Below are 18,582 nucleotides of genomic sequence, written 5' to 3' on the forward strand. Positions count from 1 at the left end.
ATCATCAAGTCTAGTAACCTTTAGTATGTTAGTCTTCATGTGTATGTTGACAGCCTAAACTTCCTATACTTGAAGCTTTCTCCCTCCTTGGCTTCTGTGTATAGGTAAACTGCTTGCCCTTCCAGTTGTGTCTTTGACCCTCCTCCTCTCAACTTCTCCTAGGAATCAGTCTATACTTCAAACAGTGCGCAACACTGAGCTCAAAATAGGTAGTAGTCTTACATGTAAAGTGACAGTACCTAGAGCTGATTAACTTAGCACAGACTAGAAAGTGTGGCTCTGCAGTATATTCTTGGATCAGAAATAATGAGATAGCTATACAAATAATGAAAGAGCTGTAATAGAAGAAAATAGCTATGTTAGATTTGGTCAGAATGAATCTTCAAAAGATATTTTTTAAAAAATGAAAAAGAAATCTCAGATTGGAAGAAAATGTATCTGATTTTCAAAGGTTCTATTCAGAATAAGGAGAACTTTCAAATATTAATAAGAAAACAGCTCCATTTTAAAAGATTGACAAAAAAATTAATGACTTGATTAGAATTCGATTAAAGAAGATCAGTAAATTGAAAGTAAACTCAGAAAATATTGCAAAGAAGCACAAGAAAAATTATCTTGAAAAATATTTAATCAATATATTCTAATCACAGTTTCCCTCTCAAACCCCTCCCAAATCCTCCCACCCCACCAACTCCTTGTCTCTTCTTTCTTTATTTCTTTAGAAGAAAACAAAACAAAACAACAACAACAAAAAAAAAAAACAGTCAGACAAAAAGAACCCAAACAAACCAGAATATAAAAAGAAAAAAAGGAGGGAGAAACCCTAAAGAAATACATTCACAAACCAAACAAAACCCATAAAAGTATATAATCAAAACCATAATATACAAGTAAAAGACCAGTAAAACAAAACAAAGCAAAAAAGACCAAACAAAGCAATATGGGAGAAAAAGTGTACAAGGATACCATGGAGTTTTGTGTTTGCCGGGCACTGCTGTGCATGGGGCCCGCACTTAAGTCTGGTTAGTATACCCAGTGATACTAGGAGAAAACAACTTTTTCTTTTGGGGGGATATAAATTGCAGATAGCTTCTTGGTTAGGAATGGGAGCCTGTGTCCACTTCCCGCTCTCAGTGCTGGACCCTGCCTGCAGTGATCCTATGCAGACTTTGTGCATGATGCCACAGTCTCTGTGAGTTATCAGTCCTGTTGTATCTGGAAGACTGTTTTCTTGAAATCCTCTCTGCCTCTTACATTCCTTCCACCTCCTCTTCCCCATAGTTTCCTGAGCTCTTGTGATGATTAGGGGTGGGGAGGTGGTGGTTGGTGAAGACACCTCATTTAGGACTGAGTCTTCCAAAATCTCTTACTCTCTGCACAGTGTCTAGTTGTGGGTCTCCCATTATTGCAAAAGAAAGCTTCTCTGATGATGTCTGAGTGAGGCACCAATCTATGGGTATAGGAGAATATTGTTAGGAGTCATTGTATTGCTATTTTTTTTTTAGCAGAATAATAGTATTTGGGTTTCCCCTAGGCCTATGGACTATCCTGTCTCAGGTTCTTGACCACCCTAGTAGCATCAGACATGGGTTCCATCTTGTGAGGTGGACCTTCAATCCAATCATCAGGTGGTTGGCTGCTCCCACAATGTTTGTGCCACTGTCATCATATATTACAGGCAGTTCACTGTTGTAAACTCCAAGGTTTGTAGTTGGATTGATGATTACCTTTCTCCTTTGATAATGTGCAGAGTACCTTCCAGTACCATGAACACCAGTCAGTAGGGATGGGGGCTCATAAGGAAGCTTGGAAAGGTTATGGGTATATAATCATGTCGATTGTGATGACTACATATGCACTGTTTATACTTATACTTGTGCAAAGGCACAGTTTCTTGTACATCAAGCAAATTATAGGATCTTGGCATCTTCCGGCCTACCCTTTTGTTCACTTAACTTATAAAGCTATCTTGATGTAGATAACAGCACAGATTTTTTTACATATACTTTCATACAGATTGTTATAGATATGAAACACATGAGTGGAATTATGTAATGTGTGTATTTCTTTGTCTCACATTCTCACTGGCAAGTATTTGTGTTGGTGAGAGGCATCCATACTGTTCTATGCAGTTATAGCTTAGTATTCTCATTGTTATATAATATTTTAGAGTATGTATATATGGACATACGTATAAGGCTGTTCAACATATATAAAGACCTGAATTTTATTTTTTTAATTTTCAGATTTTTTATTGGCTTTTGGCATTACAGTTTCTTTCCATTACATTTATAACTAGTTATTTGAAAAGTGTTTTGTATATTAATTTTGTGTTAATCCGTTAGTGAACTTTTATCAATGTTTGCAGTTTTTGTTCTCTGATAATGCTTTGGAGTTTGAGACCTTTTAATTTTTAAGTTCAGAAAGAGAAAAATGGTATCTGTAATAAATTAATTGAAAAGTAATAATCAAAAAAATAACAAAAAAATAAAAAAACAAAAAAAAATAAAAAAAAGAAAAGTAATAATCAATGAAAATATTTTTTAAATAGAAATATAGAATTCACTTGAAATTTTCCTCTTTTTTTTTTTGCCTTGAAGTAGTCATCTTTGTCAAAGTCAAGGTATTTTTCTCTAGCCCTATATTTTGCAGGATGACTCAAACTACCCAGTTAAATATAAAATTAATAAAGTTTCAAATATGAATGTAATTTGTCACCACTTTAGGCAAAGTAGTTATTCTTAAGACACCTTTGTCATCTATATTACTCTGGTTTTATCCTGTCTCTTAGTTTATAAACATCACATTTCCTATTTTCCATTTTCTCTACTTGTAATATGAGAAGAAATTCTTTGAATCCCAATGAAAATATTAAAGTAAACAAAGCAAATAGAATTCTTTTCACTTTTGTTTTCAGATATTACTTTTCCCTGTATCTTCCTTCTGGCCCTTTATAATGGTTCCTTTTTTTATCATTTATTTGTATATATGCATGCAATATGTAAATGTTCATGATATATGTTGTCTTATTTTTACCTTCTCAAAGAAAATCTGTCTACATCGTATGTTTTAATATATTCTACTACATATGTAACAAAACAACATTTTCATCAGTTAGGATTACCTTTATATACCTTATATTTATTATTTCATTATTTCGTCTGTAATCATTTTAAATTGTATGTTCTTTCTTTAAAGATTGGTTGTTTTAAGTACCTAGAAACTTGAACCACACATTTAATCAGAAAATAATACTTTAATCCTCGATAATCCACATTACTGACCTTCTGTGCCTGCAGCAACAACAATAGCTGAATGTCTCATGTATAATCTCTCGTGTAGACTCACAGACTCACTGGCAAAGGCCGATCCAGAGATTAACTGCCCTCCTTTGAGATGGTAGTTTGCGGATTTTTAGGAAGAGACTTTATAGGGTCTCATTTAATCCTTACAAAGACAGGATGGTTGTATCCATCTTGTCTAATTTATAAAATGAAACTAGGTCAGATCAATTATAGATAGCTGTCTCTTGCTCTGAGAGGTTTGTTTGCCAAGAAGATTATTAAAATACAAATTTTGCTTATCAAAAAAATCTTACTGTCCCTATTGACAATAGAATGGGAATATAGTAACTTGAAAGTGCTGTAGTCTATACTATCTCTCATAGTATAGAAGATACAAACATATAAACACAACTCAAGTATGTGCACACACATACAGGCACATAGACATACATGCATACACATACATGCACACATACACATTTTTAAAAATATGTTTTGAATTTATGCTTAGTGGAAGAGGTGAGATGGAATGAAGAAAAGAGCTCATGGCAGAAAAATTATACATCTAAGAGGCAATATATTTAAGAATCTAAAAATTGTTATTTTGGCTGAAATACAGAATTGAAGTTGGTAAGGTTAAAGGGATGAGAGATATGAAGCCACGGGTGAACAGGATAAGCAAGAGCCTATTATACTAGACTTGTAAGCTTTGTGACTTTTACTCTAAGCAGGATGGGCCTATAAGATTGCTGGGAGATGTAAGAGAGAAGATCAAGATCTGGGCTGAAGAGAACAGAACAGATAGCAGGAAAGGTAATGTTGTTAGATGAGAAGAGGCTGAGATTATGTGGCTATTCATGGAAAATGTAGCAAGAAATGTTGACAGCCTGAACTAGAGTGGAGTCAGTTGAGTTGAAAGCTAAAAGTGGAGGCCAAAACCTTTTGGTTTGGCTCAGTAGGGTTAAAGGAGTCTCAATGGTATGTCTCTGTGCCTATCAATATATCCTATCCATCTGTCTATATTCTACCTTCAGTATTCTCATTTATTTGCTTTGTTTTAAAATGATTTTAAAGTTAAAGAAACAAACATTTTTTTTTTCTCCAGAGTCATTTGGGAATAGTGACCTGTCATTTACTTTTGTCTACATTCTAAACTCCATGTACATAAGCCATCGAAATTAGGAAATTAGCTACCTCAAAGCTTCATTTATTATGTTTCCTTGATATCATTCAAGCAAAAGGCTCTAATTTGAATCACCATTGCAATTAGCTCTCATGTATTTCTTATATATGCATACATATGTTCTCTCTGATAACTAATTGGCAACTTGGATAGAAAAAAGGTATCTCTTCGACTGAAACGATGATCCCCTCACACTGCTGCTTGAAGCAGCACATGGCTTTCTTTTTACTGGTGCAGTATGTGGTCTGAATGGAGCCTGTGCTATGCTTCTTTCCTTTTTGGTTTTTATGGGATTTCTTTAGGATTCCTTCTGTTCTGGCCCTGTAGACTATAGTGGTGTCATTCTTTTTTTTTCCTGAAGCCAAAGGACCTGGCAGTATCTAGCTTAGAAACATAGCACTCTGTCCTTTTAGCTGCTCTGGAATTATGGATGCCCAGATCCTCCTACTCTTCCCAGAACAGTGTTTGAGGCAGAACCTGCTGTTGCTGGCTTGTTGGGGCTTTCTGTTTCACCCATGCCGTGGCACAGAGCAGAGAGCTATCTGGTCTGCTTACTCACCCTCCATCTTGAACAATTCCTCAATGTTTCCCTGGCCTCTAAATATTTTTTTCCCTGGTGTCTAAATATTTTTTTAAGATAATATGATATTTGTTTTATCAAATGAACTCAATTTGGGATTTTCTGACATGTTCTTATTTAGACTCGGGTTAAGTTACATTGTGTCAGGTGCAAAACTCCTGTTTGTTGCTCTTTATGGAGATATCCAATATGATCATTTCCTTAGCGTCATATGGACCAGACTTTTCCTCTATAAAGTGACACATTCCTCCTTCCTAATCATCTTGGTTGGATTGATTACTACTGTGATAGCTGTTAAATGGTAATTTTATAATTTTTTAGTGCTTCTCCTTTACTAATGGTATGACCTGAGCTCTTGTACCATTGCTCCCTCATGTCTTCTCCTTTGCGTCCAGCACTCTGCCTTTCTGGGACTGAGCTATTCTGGAGACGGGGTGTGTGACAGACCTCTATACAGCTAGACTGCCTGCGTAGTTTCAGAAATAAAATGCTAACTTACTGATCTTATAGGGAAACAGATAATTGGGATAACCAGAAATAATAAGTTAGCTCCAAATGATTTTATTTTAAATTTTTAGTTTTAGTTTTTATTATCAATTGTTATTTAAATATAAATCTACTTACTAATTTTTAGAACCCAGGGTGCAATTCAACCTAAGTTCTTTAACTCTTCATCTCCTTCTTTCTGCCTTCTACACTGAGAAACTTTTGCTTATTATCCCTTAACCACAGAGGCTTAACAAGGAGCCATATCTTTACTCTTTTCTTCCCAGCTCCTTTAACCATAGGGTTTGTAGGTAGACTGATAGTTTCCAGAAGAGGTGACATCATGTCATCCAGTTTTTCCCCAGTGTGGAAGTCTTGTTTGAAGAAATACTTTCTCTTTTTTACTCTCCAGTTGCCACTGGGCTCTGATTTTCCAGGCACCATAACTTCAACATGGACAATGTGCTTTCAGTCAGTGGAAGGAGAGAGAAAGAGAGAGAAGGTAAGGGAGGGAGAGAGGAAGAGGGACAGAGAGAGGAAAGTGAAAGAAAGAGAGGGAGCAAGAGAGGGGGAAAGAGAGAGACCCTGTCAGTCATGGGAAATTCATTAACATTTATTTTTATGCACAGGTGGGAAAAGAGAAGATTAACTGAGAAAATTTGATTTACCTGAAGTAACTCTTCTGGAAAGTTTTGCATAGAGCTGGTGCTTAATTTTTCTTTTTTTTTTTTTTTCTGTCTTCATGTTTCACATTTTAAAATAACTGCAGGAGACTAAAATATTATTTTAAATGGTAGTTGGACACTGTCCAGTTCAATTTAGATTTCACTAAAGCTCCATAGATAACTATGAGATTTATTTGACATCAGAATCTTGATGTACAGATGTGTACAAAAACCAAATAATATAAAATTGGTATTAAATTAGAAATAAAAGTTTAAATATCTAAGCATTTACTGGTTTATAGCTTTAGAATGGCAAATTACTGTGTTGAATTAGTAATTCCTTCTTTATACACTGAAATAAATGTAGGATATTTTATTTACTATTTTTGATGAATTTAAAAATACTGCAAGTTTGCGGTAACCATTTATAACTTGTTAATGAATGTTTTGTATTTAGTGAAATCAATAGTAAAGTTAGAAGTACAGTGATGGCTTAAGGTAAGAATGCTTCTTGAGTTCTAGTATCTTGGCCACCTATTTCCAAATTCACTGTAACTGTAGAATCCAGTAGGATTTTTTCTTTCATTTTTCTACATATGTAGCCATCTGTCAATTTTTCTAATGCAATTGCAAAGTCACTGTTTGCTCATTGTCCTTTTTATTCCACCTTTACACACTTCTGGAAGATGTTTTTGTGTCTTGTGGAGATGGACTTCCCTCCTCCCATGTCACAAAAATCCTGTTCAAACCTTCTGTGAAAGCTGTGCCTATTGATTTCTCCTTGGGCCTTTTGTTCAGACTCTGCCTTTCACCCAGATCAAAGTGCTATTAATAAACTTATTTCCTTCTAGCAGTCATGCTACATCCTTTTCAGCTTCCTTCATCTAACCATAGTTTCATCAGAATCTTATTTTCTTGTATGTCACATTCCTCTTGACCTTGTGAACCTTTGCTGCAGTGCATTAAAATATGGGCCTTATCAAGGCCCTGCCATGTCTCCACTATACCACTCGCTATATCAATGTTGAAAATAGTGTAGCAAGTCAAATAAATATGCTATGGCCTCGTGGAACTGCAGTCTCAAAGAAGCAGCATTCAGCAAGCTTGAAAATAACGATGGTTCCTGCAGGTGGGCAGAGTGACTTAGAGAAGCGTGAAGACATAGAGAAACAAGCAAAGAGGGAATTGGGTTCTGTTGGGTATCTGGATGTAGTTTCGGTTGAGTACCTGCTAGCTTGATAGTGATTTGGTGTGTGGAATCTTCTAGAAGGAACCTGGTCCTTCCTCTTTCTGTGGCTTTCTACTCTGCAAACAAGCAAATCATCAGACAGCTCACACATCCCACCTGCTCACTCTCACCAGGGAACCAATTAGTTCTTAATTAGTTAGCCATTGCTTTTACATCTTTTTATAATTATGATTTTTTTTTTGGTGTCTGGTTAGGAGTTCTCAAGTCAAAGTTTCCAAATTGTTAAAGTAGAATTTGTCAGCAGCAGGTCCCCAAAGCCTGATCTGTATACTGCTTTCTGCGCCACAACTGCTCTTTTCTTTTCCTCAGGTCCTAGAATGGTTTTGGTTCTAAAGAAACACAAGGCAAAAACAGTATTTTGACAAGACCAGTATTAAAATGCAATACAAAGTACTCTGTGCTTTGTTTCACCCTAGATAGATAAGCTTTGGAAATAAATGAGCTGGGATACTGTAGATTTAATGTAGTTTGAAAATTTTTTTGTCTTGGTTTTTGTTTCTTTAAGCTGAGGGTATTAATAAATAAGAAATAAAAAGAGAATAGAGAAAATAAAAAGAAAGAGTAAATAAGAGGCAAGTATATGAGTAAGTAGTATGGAAACTAATAAAATATTTTATAACAGAGATACAAAAGAACAGTCATGAAAACCTAATTAAGTAAAATAGAAACTAGAACAAAAATAAAATGCAAAAGTGAACATTTTAAAAATAAAAATATGAAATATCAGTCAGTATTTCTTTTTTATTGACATGGATGAAGTCCCTTCTACCTTCCTTGTTGTCTCTTGTAGTTAGTTGTATTTGTAGGTTAGAAGAAGTCTGCTGGTCCCTGTGTTGTTCAAAATTAGTAGAACCAAAACTTCCTCAGTGGTGGGACAGATTCATGAACAAGAATCAGCTCTCAGTTATCATACATGTTGCTTCCCTTCCCCGTTCTCCAGCTACTGCCTCCTCTCTGGCATATGGGATAATTGTTCTTTGCCTAAGTGGTTTTCGGCACCCAAGGTTGGGCCAGTGCCTTTTATTTTCCTTTGCTTCTGGGTTCTCTTCCCTATCAGGATCCTGTCTGGTTTTCTGCCAACAACCCACAGCCTTGATAAGTATGTGTATGTCCATAAATCCACGTCAGTTCAGCTCACTTCTGCCCATGTATTTCCCAGGAGCACTTGCTTAGTCTGGTAGGGAGTAAGGGTCTGGAGTTTGAGGAGGTGGTAGTGCTAAATTTTCTACTGTCCCACCCAGAGGTTTGATAACAGGATCTCACTGAGGAATGGTTTCCTTTTTCCCAGACTAATGTTTCAGTAGCATTAAAGGCATATTAAAGCTGTTTTCGCTTTAATCAGGAGAACTGAATCTGTGTCCTAGGTGGAGACCCAACATTCTAATTGGGCTGACTTAAGTGACCACTGCTCAGCAAGGCAGATTCACTTAATGCCATGCTAAGTTACAGGAGGAATATTTATCTCTTTAATGAGATAATGTGCTTTCCTTTCCATAATGCTTACCCTCTGTTCCATCACTGTGAAGCTCACTGGGTGTGCCCTACCCTTCTGAGTCTTGACTGTGGCATAAGTTTTCATCTTCTTCTGTCTCTTTCCAATGCTAGACAGAGACTAAGTATGCTTCCTCCACTCTTTCTCTAAAGCCTTCCTGCCTGCACATAGCTGCTTACAAATGGTATGGCTTTCTCTCTTTTTGTCCAGCCTCCAGGCTGCTGAGATTTTCAGCTTACCTGTCCTGGAATTTTTCTTTAAACTCTGATAAAATTATCCTCAATCTTTCTTCTGAGCCCATTCTTAAGTTGTTTTGTTGTTGTTTTTGTCTTTATTATTATTGTTGTTAATGAGACCAAAAACCTCCAGAGGTGATCCTAATATCTTTGGTAACATGTGCTATCCCGGGTGGGGTTCCCAGAAGTTCACTAGCATTGGGAGGAAGACAGGCATGAACGTAGCAACAGTCATACCTGTGGCTCTAGGGTTTCCATTCCCTCAGGCAGATATCCAGTCTGCAGCAGTCTTTGCAGTTGATGCTGAAGGTTTTCCTCCTGGCTTGTGCTTTCTGACCCAGAGCCGGCAGAGGTTACTTCTGCTGCACCCATTGCTGTGAGCTCAAGTTTATGGCTAATAAACCTGGCATTGAATGTTTTATTATTTTACTTGCTTTCTTTCCATTAAATACTGTGACCCTGCCTTGCATTTTCACTGTTCACCTCTTTCTCCATCCCAGTTCAGGTGTTTCCTTTCAGATTCATGAGGGCTAAGCGCGTGACATTTATCTTTTCCAACACCTTGAACGATCTTAGAATCCATTCTTCCTGTTCCTTTTTGCCTACAGCCAATGCAGCAGATGTTTGTGAAGCATTCACTTTGTCACCAGAATGATGTCATTATTCTATCCATTGCTGATGTATCCTGCTAATAATTTTGGTATGCTAATTTCATGTTCTTTGGTATCATTTGGATTTGTCTTTAAATTTTATATGCTTGAACTTTTAATTCCTTTTTTGTTGTTGTTGTTTTTTGTTTTTTGTTTTTTTTTTTGCTAACTACATTCCATCTTTCATTGCTCATTTTCTATTTGTCAACAAAATCTGAGCAGGGTCCTGGGCAGGCCATTTATAAGGCAATTAGTTCTGTTGCTTTTCTGTATATTCCCCTTTCCTTCATTCTGATGGAAAGCACACAAGTAGACTGACAAAATTAGAAAAAGTGGAAAGAACTAAACTGAACTGTAAGAGATTTAGACGTGTACTCAGCTGGACTGGGTAACCTAACTCGATTTTTGAGAAATAGTATGTTGTGGAGTAAATGGCATCTTCAGCAGTCTTGGTTCTAATAGGCCACTGCCTCTATTGAGCAACTCTAAGGAAGCCTGCCTCACATCACTCCCAGAGAGTGTGTGGACCACTTGTCAGTTTCACTAACTTTCTGTTACAACAAAATACCGTGCACTGGGTAGTCTACAAATAACAAAAATCTATTTCTCAGTTCTAGAGGCTGAGAAGTGCAAGGTCAAATTATTGACAGATATGCCGTCTGGCAAGGGCTTGCATTATACGATGCAGACCGTATAAAAACATTCTCTCGTGGTGAAGAACAGTGGCCTGTTTAGACCCTTGTACCAGTATAATCCCATTCATGAGTGCCTCACCCTCATGGCCCAGTCAGGGCCTTACCTCCTAATATTATCACATTGGAGGTTAGACATTAATGTGTTGACTCTGAGGGAACACTGACATTCAGTTCATTGATTGTACTGAAGAAAAGACTGCAGGTACTAGACATAGGCAGGATAGCAGTGACACCTCCATTTACAGCAGCACCATGCCTTCCGGCTCTCTTGCCCTCTCTACAGTCAGTGTTTGTCATGTTCTCTCATTTCATCTTTCTAACATCCACCTTGTATATCACCATCTCCATTTTTCAGATGAAGAGACTGAGGCTGAAAGAGCTTACATAAGGTTTCTGAAGTAGTGAGGGATTTGGGTGGAGCTTGACAGATGTCAAAGCCGTTCTCTTTCTAGATTGCCAGACTGCCTCGTATAATGAGTGTGACTGAAGACTAAAAAGGAGCTAATGGCATGGCCCGTTGCACTGTTCTTTCCACTACTTCACTTGCTGAATGACTAATTTACAAACACTCCCAGAGGGTATTTGCATTTTAAAAGCAGAGCTCATTAACTCTAATGAATCTCTAATTGGTAGAATTTGTTGCAGTGATATTTTTATTTTTCATTTTTTTAAGTATTAGATTTGTGAATTAGCATACTAAGTAATAGGTTTCATTACAGCATTTTCATACATAACTTTGTTCTTATTAGTCTCCCTCATACTTCCTCCAACAAACACACACACACATACACACACACACACACACACACACACACACACACCACGCCTTATGCACACACACGCACCCAGGCCTGCACATACACCTCCACTCCAAGATGTTTTTAAGTTTTAACTGGGGCTTTTCTCCTGTGTCTTCAAGGTGGCTGGCTAGCTATTCTGCAATAAGTTATGTATGTGGTAGGACGCAGCCATGTTCTAAATGCAACACAATGATTTAACAGGACATTGTGAAAAAGTACTAGAAAGGCATAAAGTGTCAGGTAAATATAATGTATTTTAAAAATCAGTGGGTTATGCCATCACTGTTAAAAAAATTCTTTATCTACATTTCCCAGAAAATGTTAATGAGCTTTTGTATATATTTACTGGCATTAGGTAACTAAACTGCTCCATAATTTTTATTTTTTAAAAAAAGCACTATAAAAAAACATTTGTCATATCTCTACTACACAATTTTTCAGATACTAAAATGCACTAAAAATTAACTGTGAACTTATGCTCTGCAGTTTTTTCTCATATTTCTGACCATAGAAACATTTTTAATATGTGAACACCTTGAAATAATTTTTTTTGTAGATTATACTCTCAGGTACTCAAGTCTAGAAATAAATCCTTTTCAATAAAGAAAAGAAATTTTTTTCTACCTTTTATTATTTTTTTCATTTAGGAGTCTCTTTAATCTCAATAAGATAAAATTATATTTATAGAGGTATATACTTAACATACTATGAATTGATTTTATGATTAGTTATGAATAACATAATATAGTTTTTGTTGGTTTCTATTTTTTTAATATTTTTATTTTAATTTTTATTAATTACACTTTATTCACTTTTTATCCCCTCATAGCCCCCTCACAACCCTACCCTCCCTCCCCTTTCTCCACACATGCCCCTCCCCAAGTCCACTGATAAGGGAGGTCTTCCTCTCCTTCCTTCCCATCCTAGTCTAACAGGTCTCATCAGGAGTGGCTTCTTTGTCTTCCTCTGTGGCTGGTAAGGCTACTCCCCCCTCAGGTGGAGGTGATCAAAGAGCAGGCCAATCAGTTCATGTCAGAGACAATCCCTGTTCCCATTAATAGGAAACCCACTTGGAGATTGAGCTGCCATGGGTTACATCTGTGCAGGGGTTCTAGGTTATCTCCATGAATGTTCCTTGGTTGGAGTATCAGACTCAAAAAGATCCCTGTGCCCAGATTTTTTGGTTCTGTTGCTCTCCTTGTGGAGCTCCTGTCCTCTCCAGGTCTTTCTATCTACCCCTTCTTTCATAAGATTCCCTGTACTCTACCCAAAGTTTGGACATAAGTCTCAGCATCTGCTTTGATACCCTGCAGGGTAGAATCTTTCAAAGGCGCTCTGTGGTAGGCTCCTATCGTGTTTCCTGTTTTCTCCTTCTTCTGATGTCCGTCCTCTTTGCCTTCCTGAATAGGGATTGAGCATTTTAGCCAGATTCTTCCTTCTTGATTAGTTTCTTTAGGTGTACAGATTTTAGTAGGTTTATCCTACTAGAAAATTTTTTCTACCTTTTATGTTTTTTGAGATTATAATACATATACATATGCATGAGGAATATATTATTACATATATAATATAGCATATAATAATTTATATGCTGCATTATTTTCTTCTTCTCTTTTCTCCCTCCAAACCCTCTACCTCCTCTTTCAAATTCGTGGCCTCTTTTTTAATTAATTGTTAAGTGTGTTTGTGTGTGTGTGTTCCCAAATACAGCCTGCTCAGTCAGGATAATATTACTTGTGTGAACTTGCTTTGGGGGTTAACCATGTGGTATTGGATAACCGATTGGTGTGATCTTCCCTGGGGAGGACTGTTTCTCCTACTCTCAGCTTTCCTTAGCTGCCTGTAGTTCTTTGTCTAGGGTTAAAGCTTCATGAGATTTTTTTTCCCCTTCCTTGTTAGCATGTCTGTTGGTGTCATTCCTATCCAGGTCCTGTTTAGGAGCCATATTGGGTAGAATTCATGTGTGTAGTTTGTGACATTTCTAAGAAAGCTATTTTCACAGTAAACTTCCTGTTCTTCTTGAACTCACAGTTTTTCCTCCCCTCTTCTGCAGTGATCCTTGAGCCTTGGGTGCAGGAGTTGTGTTGTAGATATATTAGTTGGGACTAGACACCAAAATTGCATTTTGATGGGTTTTCTGTGCCTGTTGCAAAGAGAAGTTTCCTTGACTAGGGGTGAGAACTACACTTACCTTGGGTGTAAGGACAAATATATAGAATATAGTTAGGGATTATGCTAGTTTAGTAAATTGGTTGTAGGTTCTCCAAAATCCCTAACTGTAAGAACCCAAAATAGTTGGCTAGGTTTCTAGGACCAGGCCTCACTTCCCTCGTTGTGTTGAGCTAACTCACTCAATATAATCTTTCCTAGTTGCATCCTACTCCTATCTTCTTATAGGGAGGCAAACTCCAATTATGTTCATATTAGTCTAGTCCTGGTGTTTAGGAGCTCGAGGAGGATGTGCTGGTAATACCAATCCTCTTTTCATATAAAATTTGGCCAGTTGAGACAAAACCATGATAGACAGCAAACCCTTTTTGCCTAGAAACTTATGTTGAATAATGTGGTTTAAATCAAGAAGCAAGTGGGTTTCTTAATTTAAATAAATGCTCAGACTGCTTTCCATCCAGGCTCAGCATTTGCTGAGTTGGGGAAGGCTTCCCCTACTGGGAGAGGACTTGTTGGAGCACCATGTTCTCTGTGGCCATCTTTTATCAAGAGAAACTAAAGAGAGGGTAGAACCAGATAGAACTAGGCCCTCTCAAACTCACCAACCCACAGAGAAAAGAGTGTCCAGGACCATGTGCTAATGGGGCATACATGGATCTATTCTCCCCGTTGCTAACCAAACTTTCTGTACAAACTTCTTCTCTGTGAGCCAAGAGTACATTTGTCTCCTTCCCAAGCCCACAAATTTCTCTACTGTCTCTTCCCTTAGGCCTAGTGCTCACTTTCTTATACTATTTCTCCTCTCCCATGCTGACCTTTTCCCAATAGAATTTGGTCATGGTGATAACTCTGACCCTCCCTTTCTCATCTCCTTGAAAAGTGCAAATGTTTTTGTTTTGTTTTTATTTTAATCCCAGAAAATGCACAGTGCAAATATTCCTGTACAGTGGGGATTAGTAAACTCTCCAGCCTGCCAGCTGTTTTCATAAATAACATTGTCTTGGATCATAGCCACTTATTAGCTCACATGATGTCTATGGCTGCTTTTGGCTACAGTGGTGGAGTTGTGTATTTGTGACAGAAACCATATGGCCTGCAAAGCCCAACATGTTTACTATCTGTCACTTCACAACAAAAAATAGACAACCTCTAAATTATTTCACATTTGTCCTTTAAGATCACAGTGAGACTTATTAGTATGTGTAGCCTTTATCGTTTACTGAAAATACAATCTACATTTTTAAACAAAGAAACTAACATGTTTATAGTACAGGAGGAATTTTACTTCTAGTGAAACTATTTCTGATCTTTAAAACTTGGGAAAAACACCAAGGGCATTGTATGTTTGCTTTAATAGGCCAGAAGATAGGACATAAACTATCTCTGGCTAGAACTAGTTACCATTGGAAGAAAAGAAAACATATAGTGTGTGGAGCCTAGTGAGGCAAAAAGGAATGGCGAGAATATGGTGGAGGGGGTGGACCAGCACCAAATCTGGCTATTATATACAGACCAAATCTGTGCTGGTTTTCTTTCTGTATGATTTTTGAAAAATATACTATATTAACTTTTTGAATTTTAAAGATGTTTTTTTTTCAATTATGTTACAAATAAAATAAAAGGTAATATTTATAATATTGTCCTTTAAATTTTACAAATATTAGAAGAAAAGTATTATTACATGCTCAAATACAAGATTTACTGGCTATCTTTGAAGTGTTAGCCACTGATTTTTAGTGAAATACTACAAAGAGAAATTTGCTAATTCATTAAACCAATAAATATTTTTTTCCAAACTGAATGATACTTTACTCATAAATTGTGTTGGCCACTTTCAGCTCAACAATCTTCTTGAATTATTTAGGAGGCAACCTATGCTGAGACCACTTGAATTTGTAGCTTTTCTCTGATGACATTATTACACCCTAAAAGTAACACTGATCACCTACTTCATACATTCATCCCTAAGTCTTTCCATCCATCTGGCCAGTTCTTTCAAGTCTCCGAGCTGTGAAATTGCCATCTGGATTAGGTACAAGAAGTACACAGCCTCCTCATTTTCAAAGCTGTTTATGGCTAAGTAGCAGGGTTCCTCTTGAGTAGCCTTGGACATCCGGTGTGGTGCTAGGATCCTCTAAACATGGTAGGGAAGTGAGAGAGTCAGCATCAGAGAAAGATTTGATGGTGCTAAACAGTTGGCTTTCAAGATGGATAAAGGGACCAAGATGGATAAGTGGGACCATCAACCATAGAATTCAATCCCCAATCTGATGACTCCTGGGCAGTTTCTAAGCCATCAGTCTGTCCTTATTGCTACATGCTCATGATCCACCTTGCCTCATGATGATTTCTTTCCCTCTAGCTCCCACTCCTCCTCACCAATAAATATTGAATAACTTTTTTTGTGGTGAATGCTGCTCAACAACAGTCATATTGCGTCCAGTTGAAAACATAGCTGATGGACTGGAATGTGCATTGATTAGTCTGTATTGAAATACATGGAGATGCTAACTATATCAGACATTTTAATTGCCCGTGGTTCACAATTATAACAAGTTTCATTTAGTTCTGTAAAGTCTTCAAGAGCCTTTTTTTAATTGTCACCATTGATAAACTAAGCTTTAGGGTTTCATAAGAAAAAGTTTACCGTGTAAACTTGTCATGCTTTATGCTCACATTTCTTAACATTAATAAATTCCTTACCTTTGATTTCAACCAAACCATCATCTTTAAGCTTGATAATTTCACTGTTACGTACATACATAAGCTGACCTAATTTCATGGGAAGGACAATTTACAGATTACTAAATTAGCTTCTGATTATGCTTCAGAGAAGTAGGCTAATTGGGTATGTACTGACCATTTGCCAATCACCAACTATTAGTAATAAGCAAATTAAAGCAGACCATTCATAAGTTGTTTGCTTATACTTGCTCAACTGTACGTCTATTCCATGTCTTTACATCAGCCTGGTCCAAATTAATTTAATAATAGGATCTTCTGAGGCATTAGACTTCAAAATCATAGTACTAAGCAAACGAAGGCTATTTATGTTTCATTGTTCTTTCCTGCTCTGCAGATTGTCTTCCATTTGCTTTACACAAAAACATACATATCTACTTTTAATCCACAGGGACCCTCCCCCCAAAAAAAGCCGTAAAGATTAAGCTTGAAGAAAACAAAATTGGAGAATGATTACTCGTGTCTTAAAGAAATTTGTATTTTAAGATAGTTTGCCTGTCTTCAAGTTATAACAGCTTTTTTGATTTATTTGAAATATGACTTGATATACACAATACAAATCAATTTTATTTTTTCAATGTAAACCAGAATACATTTTAGTGTATGTTTATGGAATGATTCATGAGAACTTTGTAAAATATATTTTATTGCTCTTAAAAATTAATTTGTTTGCTTTGTAAGAAAGGAAATAGTGGTCGCTCCCATGTCATGGAACATACAGTAACAAAAAGTACTGTGAGCAAACAGAAGATAGCCTTGTGACAATAAAGTTCTCTTTCTGTCCCATAGGAGATACAACAAATGAAATGAGACGTAAACCTCCCGAAGTAGAAAGCAGCCAGTCTTCAGAGGTAAGTAAAGTGCCGCAAGAGTCCTTTGGGAGTAAAACTGAGGTAGTAACTGAGGTAGTTAGTCTCTCCTGAGGATTTACCCAAACACTGAGAAGTATGTGGTCTGTGAAAGCCAGCGGTGAGCAGTACAGGGAGTGGCCTCCCAGCCATCATGCTTGTTCTAGTTCAGGAAACAGGACCTTTTGGAAGGAGGTGAAAAGAAGAGAGGACCAGAAGAGAGGGTGGAAGAAAAACAGAGACCCGGAAATTAAGAGGAAGCAGGTGCAGAAGAGAGAAAATAGAGTTCGTCAGAACATTTTGACTGTTTCTGAGTGAATTTTGTTCCCTAGCACGTTTGGATAGATAACATGAATCTGTAGAGAATTCTGGTGTCTTCCTATCACAGTGTCAGAGAATACTTCTTGACTATTCTGAAGAAAAGCCAGTTTATGTCTTCTTTTCCCATGAAAAGGCTGTTTTCTCCTGGAGGGAATGTTAGCATGTTAGGGTTCTTTCTACACACTGAGGTCATCATCTTAAGGCTTAGGGGAATGTCAAATACTAACATAATACTCGGGTGGAAGAGATAGCCATGAGTGTGCAGCTTCGTGCACAGTTACATGCTCCCACTTGTCACTGCAGCAGAGAGTGTTTCCACAAGGTCAGGGTCTGACCTATTGCTTCAGCACAGGATCCCCAGTACCTAATGCAGAGAGGGTGTCCAAAAAAACCTGACCAATGAATGCATTAATTACAGTTAGTTAACGAGCTGTAAGTAGAAAGTTACCTTAATTTTAAGGGATTTTTTAGTAATTTTTACTAAGCAAACGTTTCATAATCAAGAGAAAACTTATTTAAATTGATGAATAAGAAGAAAAATCATGTTTTCACTTACATGTATTCATTTTTCACTCATTTATTTAATAAATGTTTACTAAACACTGACTATGCCTAAGGCACAATACAAAGAACTGGGTAGGAATTGATAAAAGAAATGGGTTCAAGGACAACAAAAACTGTCTACCTTTTACAACAAAGTACCTTCATCTCTTCAATTTTATTTTACTTCAAGCATATTATGCTTGCTGACCATGAATACCGTCTGTGATAGGAATAAAGGATGATGCAGTGAACCACCATGAGTGCTTTAGTTATGCTTAGTGTCTTTATCAAACTACAATTACAAAGGATTGTACACTGAATACAGGCTTACAAACAGCAGGAAATTATCTTAAGTTCTAGAGCTGGAAAGCCCCAAGATCAAGGTGCTAGCAACTTTGCTGTTCAGTAAGTGCCTGCTTTTTTAGTTCATAGATGGCACCTTCTTCTGTCAGGACATGGAGCTCTGACCTTCACCCCTTATTAAAGGAAACAATTCCCCTTATGAAGGTTCCACCCTCATGACCTAATTATCTCCCCAAAGCCATATCTGTTAATGCTATTACCTTGAGAATTCAGTTTGCACATGTCAAGTGGAACATGTCGGGGGTGGGGAGGCATGTGGAGACTGCAGCATAGTAA

At 37.1% G+C, this 18,582-nt stretch overlaps 1 protein-coding gene across 5 annotated transcripts in view; it reads left to right on the top strand.

Moving 5' to 3' along the window:
- Positions 1-18,582, top strand: part of Umad1 (UBAP1-MVB12-associated (UMA) domain containing 1) — a 197,885-nt gene that overhangs the window by 102,025 nt on the left and 77,278 nt on the right. For all 5 annotated transcript variants that reach the window (XR_009588276.1, XR_009588277.1, XM_060374133.1 and 2 more), the window contains exon 3: positions 17,021-17,082. Coding sequence is in view for 3 of the 5 variants with exons in the window: in XM_060374133.1 (XP_060230116.1) it covers positions 17,021-17,082 (62 nt within the window). In the remaining 2 variants the exon portion in view is untranslated. The remainder of the gene's footprint in view (positions 1-17,020; positions 17,083-18,582) is intronic.

This window comes from Meriones unguiculatus, chromosome 21 (genome assembly GCF_030254825.1).
Source record: "Meriones unguiculatus strain TT.TT164.6M chromosome 21, Bangor_MerUng_6.1, whole genome shotgun sequence".
NCBI lineage: Eukaryota > Metazoa > Chordata > Mammalia > Rodentia > Muridae > Meriones > Meriones unguiculatus.